This window comes from Lycorma delicatula, chromosome 1 (genome assembly GCF_047948215.1).
Source record: "Lycorma delicatula isolate Av1 chromosome 1, ASM4794821v1, whole genome shotgun sequence".
Taxonomy (NCBI): domain Eukaryota; kingdom Metazoa; phylum Arthropoda; class Insecta; order Hemiptera; family Fulgoridae; genus Lycorma; species Lycorma delicatula.
Genome location: NC_134455.1, coordinates 114,103,552 through 114,116,113, shown reverse-complemented (window position 1 = coordinate 114,116,113; position 12,562 = coordinate 114,103,552). Strand labels below are relative to the sequence as shown.

At 29.6% G+C, this 12,562-nt stretch overlaps 1 protein-coding gene across 5 annotated transcripts in view; it reads left to right on the top strand.

The window, feature by feature from the left end:
* Window positions 1–12,562, top strand: part of hpo (serine/threonine-protein kinase hippo) — a 161,920-nt gene that overhangs the window by 121,248 nt on the left and 28,110 nt on the right. For all 5 annotated transcript variants that reach the window (XR_012755626.1, XM_075359461.1, XM_075359471.1 and 2 more), the window contains exon 9: window positions 11,694–11,782. Coding sequence is in view for 4 of the 5 variants with exons in the window: in XM_075359461.1 (XP_075215576.1) it covers window positions 11,694–11,782 (89 nt within the window). In the remaining variant the exon portion in view is untranslated. The remainder of the gene's footprint in view (window positions 1–11,693; window positions 11,783–12,562) is intronic.

The following is a 12,562-nucleotide window of genomic DNA, read 5'->3' as shown; positions in this document are numbered from 1 at the left end:
TGAATTCAGATGTCTGTGATTTTGAGTCAACTGTCTCAGAGCTCACCTTGAACACGTTTTGTAATAATTCAGCTTATGGGTAGTGGAATGGACAGTGTCAATATTTACATTACAAATTTCAGCAATTCTCCTAATTCTTATGCTTCTATTCTTGCAAATGAAATCATTAATGTGATTTTGCAAAGCTTCAGTTGAATCTTTCACCAATGAAAATCTGTGATACTTGTTCTGTCTAATTTAAACTGTTTAATCCACTTATAAACGTTGAACCATTAATACACTTTTTAACATCTGTGAGTAAATTTCAACCAGTTTTACACCTTCAGAAAATCAAAATTTTTCCCAGCTCCCTGTTTTTCCATTGTACAAATTTCAAGCAGAAGCCAACATTTTGATATAAACAAAAGAGGTTATAAGAATGGAAATACATTTTGAGTATCCGATTTACATCAGGTTTGTCAATTTGAATGTTAAACAGTTTCACTTTATTCAAATTTTCTGGTGTTGCCATTTGTCTCTTAATTATTGAACGATCCTTGAATCAATGAAGTGACATGACTTTAAGCCTTTTGATTTATCAATATTTCAAATCTTTTAATTTTCATTATGTACTCTTGAGATAAAGAAAATATTTTTCTTAGATTAAGTTTTGATAAGTATTCCTGATTTTTATCAGCTGATGCCTTTTTGTAGACAAAATTATGTCCAGGTGTTGATAATTTCTATCCTTTGTTCAAGCAATTTCATATAGTATCAAGCATTAAGATATATAATATGTTTCTGCTTGCCAAATGTTAAATATTATGACAGAGTGTGTGGATGCACATGCACATGAATACATTTGTGACACACTGACTTAGATATTCTGATTTCTTTAAGTCAGGATTTACAACTGATGATTGATTTCATGTTATAAGGTTTCTTTAGATCTACTTGCATTTTTTCCTTTTTTATTTACAAGTATTTGTTAGGATGGGACATATTATTATTTGTAGCCATATAAATCTGTTCTGGATGTAGCCTCTTTCAGTTACTCCTACTAATCACTTTGACAAAATCCTCCTCTGTGCCTCACTGTCTAAAGCCCTCCACTTCCAGTTTATTCTGGTAGTTTCTTTGATTTCTTTATCCCATCAAGATGCGGGTCTTCCTCTTAACCAAGTCAGATATCTTTAAAACCAATCCAGCAACAAAACCATCTATTCATGCAACATACCCTGCCCACTTTAGATGTTTTGTATACTCCAGCACATCTGTTGTTTTTGTAATAGATCTAATACTGACTGCTGTCTTTCTATCTAGTCTAGTTAGTCCCAGCATAATTCTTTCTATCCCTCGTGCTGATCTTAATTTTCTCTTTATTGCATTACTTAATGTCCATGTTTGACAGCCGTAAGTCAGTACTAGTGGGGCACATTGATCAAATACTTATTTCTTTAGAGTCACAGACATTTCGGACTTGTACACCATTGAATTATGTCCAAATACTCTACCCGAGTTTTATACATCTTAGAACTTCTGAAAGTAGTGAGTTATTAATATTGATGAATTGACCCAAACAGTTATATTCTTCAACACTTTCCGGTTCATTATCCTTCATTGTAATTTTTTCATGTGTTACCCATTGATTATACATCTTTTTTTTTTGAAATGTTGATCTGCAACAAGATTATTCATGAGAGCATTTGCAGTTCTGTTAAATCTTTAGTAAATAGCATGATGTCATTGGTGAATCTTAGATTCATTAATTGTTCTCCATAAATTTTTATCGCTACTCGCTTCTCATCATCCCAGTTAAGTTTTTTAAATACCATTTTTAGGACTGCTGTAGATAAATATCTTTGGGCTTATTGAGTCATCTTGTTTCCCCCTCTTTCAATTTTAAACTTGTTAATATTTTCTCCATTAACAATTATTGTAGGTATTACTCAGTATTTGAACATAGTCCTGTCTATTCCAAAGTTTAGTAGGGTTGTCATAACTGCTAAATGATTGATAGAGTTGAATGCCTTTTCAAAATCTGTGAATGTTAGGCAAAGAGGCATACAGTAGTTTTTTCATTCTACTTACTTGAATTTGAACATTCATAGAATCTGTATGTGATCTGTAGTACTGAATCCACTATGAAAGCCAGCTAGCTCTTTCGATTGGTTTTCATCTAGTAAACTACTTATTAATGACTTTCATGAAGAATTTGTATACAACTGGAAGAAGACATATTGGATGGTAATTTTTACTTCCTTGTATGAAGTAAAGGAAGTATTGTAATCGTGAAAAATTTCAGTGAAAATATCCATTTTGACCATCACTGAATCCATTTTGACTAGTTTCGGCATGACATCTGTACCTATGTGCGTATTATGTATCTCACATAACTCAAAAACAATTAGCCGTAGAATGTTGACATTTTGGATTTAGGACTGTTGTAACATCTAGTTCTGCATCTCCCCTTTTGATTGTAATCAATTTGACCAAAATTGTATAAAAAAATTTGGATTTTGGACTTTTTCTTAGCTGCAGTAATAAGCCCTCATTGAGAGTTTTTCAACTATATGTCATAAGTGGTACTTATTTTCATTGGTTTCAGAGTTAAATAAATTTTAATTAGTATTAATAATTAGATTTATTTCCTTTCTTTTTTTTAACTTTTTTTCTAATTTAAATATATTGATATATTAATAATAAATTAACAATAAAAAAAAAATTAAAAAGTTATTAGTGAAATAAAATTTTACATATTTTTCATTTAAAAAAAAATCGATATATGTAATTTAATAGGCGTACAAGGAAGTCATGTGATGTCCACATAAGATTTTTTTATATTTTCAATTCTACCTTTTTTGAGTAGGACAACTATTAAAGATTTGTTTCATTGGCTTGGAATAAAAGAAATTTATTCCATATAATGTTTTTAAAGGAAATTTAGTGTAACATTTCTAGTTTTTGTCACTACAACCTAGTGACAAAGATAATTAGTTTTAAAATGTTAATAAATAATAGTTGGGACTGCTAAAATATAATACTACAGATAATGTATCGGTTAGTCATTATAACAAAAGTTCCAGTGTGTGTGAATATTAACTAAAAGGTAATTTATTTAAGTTCATTTTCCTCTTGACTGGATAGAATTAAATTTAATAACAAGCCATATTTTACTTAAAAATATTACCTTTCTTAATCGCGTGGTTTAACCAATCAACTACACAAACTTATAAATTAAATACACTAAGTTTCACTTAGAATTCTCTAAGCTTCCTGAGGTGACAATACACACATCATAAAAAATTCTCTTACATATATACTAAATATATATATATATTTAGCACAAAAGTAATGGAGATAATACTCATTGTATTAATTGTTTTATTATCATTCCAATAATATTTTGTTATACAACTCATATTTTATGATTTTTTTGTTTCTAGTTAAGTGCATGTTTCAAGACCTTATGGGCTGGCTTTTCGTGTCTTCCTGCAACTTCCTGAATACCTTATTTCTTTTTTTCTGCTTTTAAAGATTCCTCTGAACTACCTGTCTCCTCAGCTATCTCCTTTGATTTATGTACGACATTTTTGTAATGAAAAATCTGTACCAACTTTTTACATTAAGTTACATTAAAACAATTATTAAGTACTTTTGACGTGTATTATTGTTAAAACTATTATTACTCTAAGATGTATCTCTATCTTTATTTTTAATCTGTTGTAAATTAATTTATATTCTCTTATAATAATTTTTAACTTATCATTGTAGAAGGAGCATTCAAAATGTTACTGCAATAGTACGTTCCACTGGTGTGAAAAGTGAATTGGAGATTTTGTGTAGAGATTTATAGAAATTAAAATTAATGAATAATCCTGAGATTATTTAAATAGACAAGTTGTAATTGTTGGATATTGTCATTAGAAGGAACATGAATGGGGTTCAAATCTTATTTAAAATATAGGATTTAAAAAAATGGTATTTTTTAAAATAGTCTAACATTCTATTCTAAATGAATAACTGTGTGTTCTAGAGAATACTATATCCTTAGTTCTTTATATTCTTATTTAGGATTGATTTTTTTTTACCTTAAGTGAATGATTAATTTTGTTTTATCTTAATATTTTCAGATTATTCAGTTTTTTAAACTAAACTATTTTATTTGTATTTATCAAAGATTATTTTAGTATCGCTTAAAATGATCATTCTTATAAAAAATGTTGAATTTATTTATGACTCCAGGACATCAACTTACTATTAGCATAATAAAATGTTTGTATTTGAGTTGATAGAAACTTAAAATAGCCTACTTACACATTGCAAATGAGCAAAAAATTGAAGTCAATTAATAGTAATGTAAACGTTTGATGTTTTCAACAAGTTTTTTTAATATTCACATGATGGACTATTATGCCTGTACCTTTTCACATATGAAATAATATACTGATATGAAATTAACCAGATCTTAAATCACCAACAAATAGAGTAATTTTTTTTCAAATAAATTTAATAAGAAATCTTGAAAATATTTTTTTAACTAATTTTGTTTATTTTATCAAAAATGTTATATAACTATTGTTCTTTACTTCAACCCATCTGATGTAGTAGGCTGTTCTTATGACAGCTTACCAACTTACATGGGTTCAAAAGCTTTTATTGATTTGCCACAAAATTTTAAATCTATAAATTCAGTAAGATTAGAATAAAGATATGGCTCCGGTTGATAGAACAAATATTCTAATTAGATATTTTTCTTTTAATTTCTAATTATTATGTATGTATAGCAAGGTCCTTGCTATATTTTCTTTGAATTAATTGTTATTGTATTAATGTCAACAATTATCACAATAACACATGTGTTAATGTGATATTCTGTTAATTTGTAAGGTATTCTTTTGTATATGTGTTAATTTTATTTCTATTTTAGTCAGTAGGTAGATAAAAGTAAAAATGTTTAAGCTTAAAGCTTTAATTAGCCTTATGAAGGTCAACTTAGCCATTCCCCTAAGTAATAGTTTTACTTTAAGGTATCAAAATTATTTCTTTTGTATTATAAAAATGTATTGATTATTGCAAAATTTATTTTAAAAAATTAACAGTTTTCTTATTGTGCAGTGTTAAAATGTGATATAATGCTAGGATGTTGGATGTAACATTATTATGTAATAATAAATTTGACGAGAGACAAACACATCCTTACATTCAAAAAAATTCCACTCAATAAAATTTTAACTGGTTTCATAGTACTACTTTGACACGATCACAATAAAATTTTACAAGAATGATTAGTATTATTAAATAAATCACAGCTGCTCCAAATGCAAGTTTTACATATAATTGCTGTTTTTATACGAGGTAAGTCAATTATTATCCGCAATGTAGTTATAAATTTTATTGCAATACAAATAGGAAACTTACATGTACTTCATTTTTCAACATAGTCCCCTTGCATTTCAACATACTTGGTCCATAGTTGCACAAGCTTCCTGATGCCCACATAAAAGAAGGTTTTCGATTGAGCTGTGAGCCAGGAATGCACCACTTCTTTCACTGTTGTAATGCCTCTTTGAGTGGACCAAACAAGTAGTAGTCAGAAGGGGCAAGATCAGGACTATATGGAGAATGAGCCAGTACTTCAAAGTTGAGTTTCAGGAGCGTTTCAGCAGTGTGGCAGCAGTATGTGGACGGGCATCGTCGTGCAACAACACAACACCTTTTGACAGCAGTCCTCACCATTTGCTTCGAATTGCAGGCTTCAGCTTGGCAGTAAGCATCCCACTGTAACGCATACTGTTTATTGTCGTGACCCTTTCCTCATAATGTTTCAGTACTGGGCCTTGTGAGTCCTGAAAAACCATAAGCTTCAGTTTTCCTGCCGATGGTTGGGTCTTGAATTTTTTTTGTAGGGCGAATGTGGATATTTCCAATCCATACACTGCCGTTTATTCTCTGGCTCATAATGATGGATCCATGTTTTGTCACCAGTGATGATTCTGTCTAAGAAGATGTCCCATTCCTTACCATAACGATCCAAATTTTTTTTGGCAGATGTCGAAGCGCATTTGTTTATGCAACTGTGTGAGTTGTTTTGGGACCAATCTTGCACAGACTTTATGAAACCAAAGTCTGATGTGGATGATTTCATAGGCAGAACCATGACTAATTTGCAGACAATGTGCCGCTTCATCAATAGTTACTCCTCTGTCTAAGAAAATCATGTCACGTGCACGCTCATTGTTTTCCTCATTTGTGGCGGTAAACGGTCATCCAGCTCCTTCGTCATGCGTAACACTTGTGTGACCATTTTTTAATTTTTCAATCCATTCATAGACAATCCATTGCGGCAACACACTGTACCGAAAGTCTTTGATGAATTTCAGCCCTGATATACCTTCCGACCACAAAAAACAGATCACTGAACTCTTCTTTGGTGCAAACAGAAAATGGAGCAGCCATGGTTAACGGCAGGGCAGCGATAATGGAACTAACCTAGCAGCATCAAACCTGCACAGATATAACAACAATTAAATCATGCATGCATCATCTACGCAACATGACAGTATTACCAACATAAACAAAAAAATAACTAAATTGCAGATAATTGACTTACCCTCATATAATTGCTCAATGATTATCTTTCAGCCATACTTGACAAAAAAGTTTTGTTTTTCTGAACCTACCAACATCTCAGGCTTAACATTAGAGTAATGCCTGGCTTACCCTTTATTGAAAATTGGACTTCAAAATTGTCATCTTGTTAACTGTAGAAAACATAAAAGAAATTGGTTACAAGTACAGTCTCAAGGTAATGCTTAGTAAAGATTATGAGGGTTTTTTATTCCTTAATTTTTAAGGGTTTTCGTTTTCAAAAATTAAGTTTCAATAGTCTTTATTTACAAAACAATACCTACATCTCCCTTTTTTGTTTTCTTCATTCTAGATATTTGATATTCATTCATATACTATCACTAAAATTAAAATTATTACTGTAATTGATAATGACATTATCCATTCTGTTGTGTGTAAAATTATTTTTATTTTTTTTTATATAACTAGTTGAATTATTGAGATTTCAATGTCAAAAATTAGAGAAAGATTATAATAAAGAACTATGATGAAAACATTTTTTGTATTGACATTTTTAAAATCTCCATTAAATTACTGAATTCTTTTTTATAAGATTGAAGACTGCAAATAATGCTAATTATTATGGTAATTGTCATTGAAGTAACTTAATCCCAGTTTTTTTTTATATTATGCTCGTAGATGCACTAAAAAAAAAAGTGATTTCTAAAAACAGTTTTAATATTGGTATCAGTGAATTCTTTATATACACTTTAATGACAACTAGTTTATAAGACATATTTATTTTTCTTATTTTAGTACGAAGTTCTACGAATTCTTGAATGCTCCTTATAGTGGAGCATTTGAGATAATTCATTTCATAATTCATTTGAGATATTCATTGAATAAATATGTTTCTAAGATTGTTGTAGCCTTAACAGCGTACTGTGTCCTCACAAAAATGATAAATTGCATCCCTCACAACTGATAGTTTCTCAATAACAAGAACGTTGTATCCAAAGCCTTGTTTAATTAGCTGGTTTCCAAGGTTCATTAAAATTAATACTGGATACAATTTTGGCACAGGTTCTTTTATAACATTTATTAGTGCCCTGTGATCATGCAGTTAGCGATGCATGATTATTTATTATAAAAAAAGCATAAAGTTCTAAATGTTATGTTATATAAGTTGTAATGGTGCATGTTTAACGAGGGATGAACAAATCTGCATGATGGCAAATGTGATCAACCCTCCTTCATCACTGAAAAGTTCAAAAAAACTGATAAGTGCAAGAGGAGAGTCATTCCGTGGTTTATTTAGTTTCTTTTCTGAAATTTCAAGAGCCTTAATTCATGAAATTGTAACAATCCATCATTTTGGCTACAAAAAGATATGTGCAAAATTGTTATCATGATTATTGTCTGATAATCACAAAAACCAAAGAATAGAAACTTATTAAATTGTTTAAAGAAAAATTTTATGAAAAAATGATAATTTTACCTTCACTTTTGTACTTTCTGCCAATGATTGAGGAATCATTTTAATATTTAGCCTGCATGTTTACACCAACATTAGAAAATAAAAAATATAGTGGTGTAATCATGTTCACAAAATTCAAAATGACAGCAGTCACATCAATTTTTTATCTCATATCTTTGCAAACATTATTTTTACCAAAATTCATTGTATTAGCTAAAATTATAAGGCATTTACTGTAAACAAAATACCTCTAATTTGTTTTAAGTGTTTGATTAACCACAGAGTTATTAAAGAAAATTGTCATAATTTTTATCCAGATTTCATCTGGTCCTAAAAAATTACTAAACTAAATAATTAATAAAGTAACACATATTTAAATATTAGTTATAAATGGTAATATTAAATTTGGTTAATTATTTAATAAAATTAATTTAGTAATAGTTGTAATAAAATTGTTTTACAAGCGTTGCATTAAGAAGGAGTTGTATTGTGGTAGTAATGATATCGATTATTTTTATTTTTATTACCATTTTTTCTATTTTTGAAAGTTGATTATTAGATTGTTTTGATATCACTATTTCTTTACTTCTGTTTTGTTTTTTAAAGTAGAAGTTTTTTCTCATATTGAAATTAGAGATGATAAACTTAAGTATAGACTGCCAGATTGCAACTGACCTGATGCCTGCCTCCTGTATGCTAAATGTGTTTTTTAATCAATTTTCCAAGTAAAATGTTTTTTTTGTAATTCTGCGTAAAAAGTTAATAAAAGCAAGAAACCTTTCTTCTTGGGTTCATGATCACAGAAGAATATTGAAGTTAGAAGAAAAGATATAGAAACCTATTGAGGAAAATCCTCTAGATTTTCCTTAAGGGTTGTAGTAATTTAATATTTATCATTATTAATTTAATACTACGTGTCCAAAAAAGAACTTCGGGGTTTTAAGAACAAGTAGTTTTTATCTTGCAGCACTCAGTTGTGTGTTTTATGCACAGTCTTGAAGCAACAATAATTAAGTTTCAGTTTACATATTCTCCAACTGATTGGTAACTGCGTTAAAACTATTGCAAAGGACAAGCTCTTTTGTGCCCGAGCTTCAGTACCTTGGCATCACCACAAAAGAAAACATTGTGCGTGAACTAGTTCACAGAAATAATATCAATAACTGTCATATAAAGAAATTATACACAAGTCTTTCATAGAAACTCTCCATGTGACAATAGCATATGTAAGTAATTTGATCAGTTTTTGAAAGCCAGAAGAGTTTTGAAAGGATACCAGATTGGCAAAAAGAAGTGCCAAAATCATAACGAATTCGACTGACTTTCCAATAAAGCCCAAAACATTGAGTTCATAGTGTTAGTCGTCAACTAAACATTCCTAAAAGTACTGTGCATTATGATGTTCACAAGCAATTGAAACTTTGTACTTGTAATTTGCAGTTACTTAATGAAATTATACTTGTAAGCCATAAATAGTTCAACTTGTAGTAACCATACTAGACTTCATTTCTGCTAATGAAAACTAATTGCAGTACATTTTAATTTCTGTTGAAACATTTCATGTTCACGGGGTCAAGAATTGCCATAATTGTCTAGTACAGGGTTCAGAAAATCCACACGAATTGGTGGAATTTATCTGCAACTATCTGAAAGTAAATGTCTGGTGTGGTATCATGCATAATTGAATTTTTGGACCATTTTTTTTCCATGAGCAGACTGTTAGAGGCATAATATACTCAGATATGTTAGAGATCTTTATGTTTTCACAGACTGAAAGTGTGGAGCGCCTAATTTTCCATTAAGGTAGAACTCCACATCATCTAGAAGTTGTGTGGACTGTACTCAATAATAGGTTCTGTGTAGGTAGAGAAGTCCTGTTGCTTGTTCACAGCAAAGTTCTAATTCGATGTAGATAGATTTCTTCTTTTGGTTCTGCGTAAAAAAATAACATTGTATACAAAGAGAAAATAGTCACTTCTGCCCAAAGAATAACAGCAACCATGGAAGCAATTCCTGGTGCCTTTATTGAGTAACATTAAGAGGTAAAAAAAGACTTGTACTTTGTACTTTCATGTAATTCTAATTGTAATGAAGTAAATTTAATTTAAAACTGCAGTGCTTTTCAGGCACCTGGTGTTTATCATTAATGAATAATATCTAATTATTTAAATTGATTAATTATATAGTTTAGTAATTTCTAGATGCAAATGAAATCTGATTAAAAATTATGTCATCAATTTTCTACAGTAACTTATTTGTCAACCTATTAAAAAAAATTAGAGCTCATTTTGTTTACAACGAACAGCTTAACATTTTAGCTAATAAAATATATTTTGTTAAAAATAATGTTTACAGAGATATAAAAAAAGTTGGCATGATTGTTAATGTTGTGCGTTAATGTTTAGAGATTAAAAAATTGGCATGATTGACTATGTTGTTTTAAACTTTGTGGACATGTTTACATCATATTTTTTTTATTAGATAAGTTTGTATAAATCTATGGACCAAATATTATGATTGTAAAGATCTTAACGATCTTGTCTTGAGATATAGATTTATCTTTTCAAAAATGGCTAACATTAGGGGAAACATTGCCAAAATTTTTTCATAGAACCTTTTTTATATGAGTTTTATTCAGAAATTATTTATTCTTGGACACTAAAATAAAATTTATATTGATTCTGCTTATTAACTCCTTAAAAGGATACTTGTAACTAAGCCTAGTAGTTCTTCCATTGTTCAAAAGGTTTCGTGTGTTATTTTAGGATGGCATTTAAACTGTTTTGTCACTTTTTAAGTTTTATTAATTCTCCACAGAATTAAAGGTTGCAAACTTTTAGTTGGAATTTTCAACTAGGGAAAACACAAAAGTCCTTATATTGGAAGTAAGATACTGAATAACCTGGGGAGTCACATGTTATATTAGAAAATTCTTGATTGTATATAAGGAATTTGCAAGGAGATTATAATAAGTTTACACAAATCTGATCTTTTTCAGACAGCAGCATCACAAAGGCTATGGGGATCTTGAAAATACCTAGAACATATGGTCTCCGAGTGATTGCTGAATTTTACAATTATTTCAGTTTAGTTATAACCAAGCTTTTAATAGAACTTGAGCTAATAATGTTCTTCAGCATGTTTTGTCATCATACACAAAATCATAATTTATGGAAGCATTTTACTCGGTGTACTTAGACTGATAGGGCAGTAACCCCATCTCCTGGTTTATAATAAACATCTTTCTGTAAAAAAAATTTTAACAAATTTTTTAAATTTAATAAATTTTTAACAAATTTTACAATTTTTTTATATTCAGTAAAAAACTACAGTTGTGTAAATGAAAATCTTGATTATATGTTATATATTACATAATTGTGTGTACATATGTAAAGGAAAAAATATGTAATTTTTATGAATTAAATATTAGTAATAAATAGTTTTTAAGAAAATAAAATCAAAAACCTATAAATACTAAAAGTTAGTTAGAATTATCCTGGGTGTTTATAATTAAAATATGAAAGTTCAAAATTAATTCAATTTATAACTGGGATGACTAATGGGGAAATGACTCAAAATTTTAAAGTAAGTTTTTGTTTTTAAGCTTGGTGACCAACTGTAATATTTATAAAGGGGGTTAATTTTTTTTTCAATTTATTGTTTCTAGGACATGATACCGGGCCCGGCGAACCAGGTAGAAAATATCGTCCACTATTCTTAGACCATTTTGACAAGAAAGAAGCTGAAAATATTAAGGTAAAGTTATTCAGTTGTGTTACTTGTAGTAAGTGTAGAAATGATTAGAGTGGTTAGTTGCATTTCAATATTTATTACAGCTAAAATGGTTTTTAATGGTATTAGAGGCAATGATCTTTTTTCTTTTTTTTTACATTAATAATTCTTCAATAATTAAAGATAAAATAACTTTGGAGGCAAAACTGTTGGTTAGAAATTTTGATACTTTCAGAACAGTGAATCGTTAGCCCTGTGTTGACTTTATCAGTTTTTAAATAAAATTGCTTTTTTTATTACCTCAAAACCTCATTTTATGATCGCAAGGCTTCTTGAAGTTTGTGAATTATTTGAGCAGATGCAGTGATCCTTTTTTGCTTACAATACAGAGTTGTATGAACTGCAGATATGTTTACAAGTGGGTAGAATTAATTAAAGACATTTGAACTTCATTAACTGATAAGCACATTCTGGACATCCTATTGAAGTTTTAACTTCAGCACAAACTCGCATAGACCCTCTCATCCAAGCAGACTGAAAGATTACAGTTGAGATTATAGCTGAAAAATTGCATTTGCCGATACAGCATAACATTATCACCAACAGGCTCTAGAACCATAGACGAGCACAAGATGGATTCCAAGATTGTTGACAGATCATTATAAGGAGACAAGACTTCACATGTGCACAGAACTGAAACAATAGTTTCAGCAGGAATTTTTTTCGCACACTATTCTAACCTGTGATGATGCATGGATTCATCATTATAAACCAGAATTTAAAAGCAGCTCATGAGTTCACCTG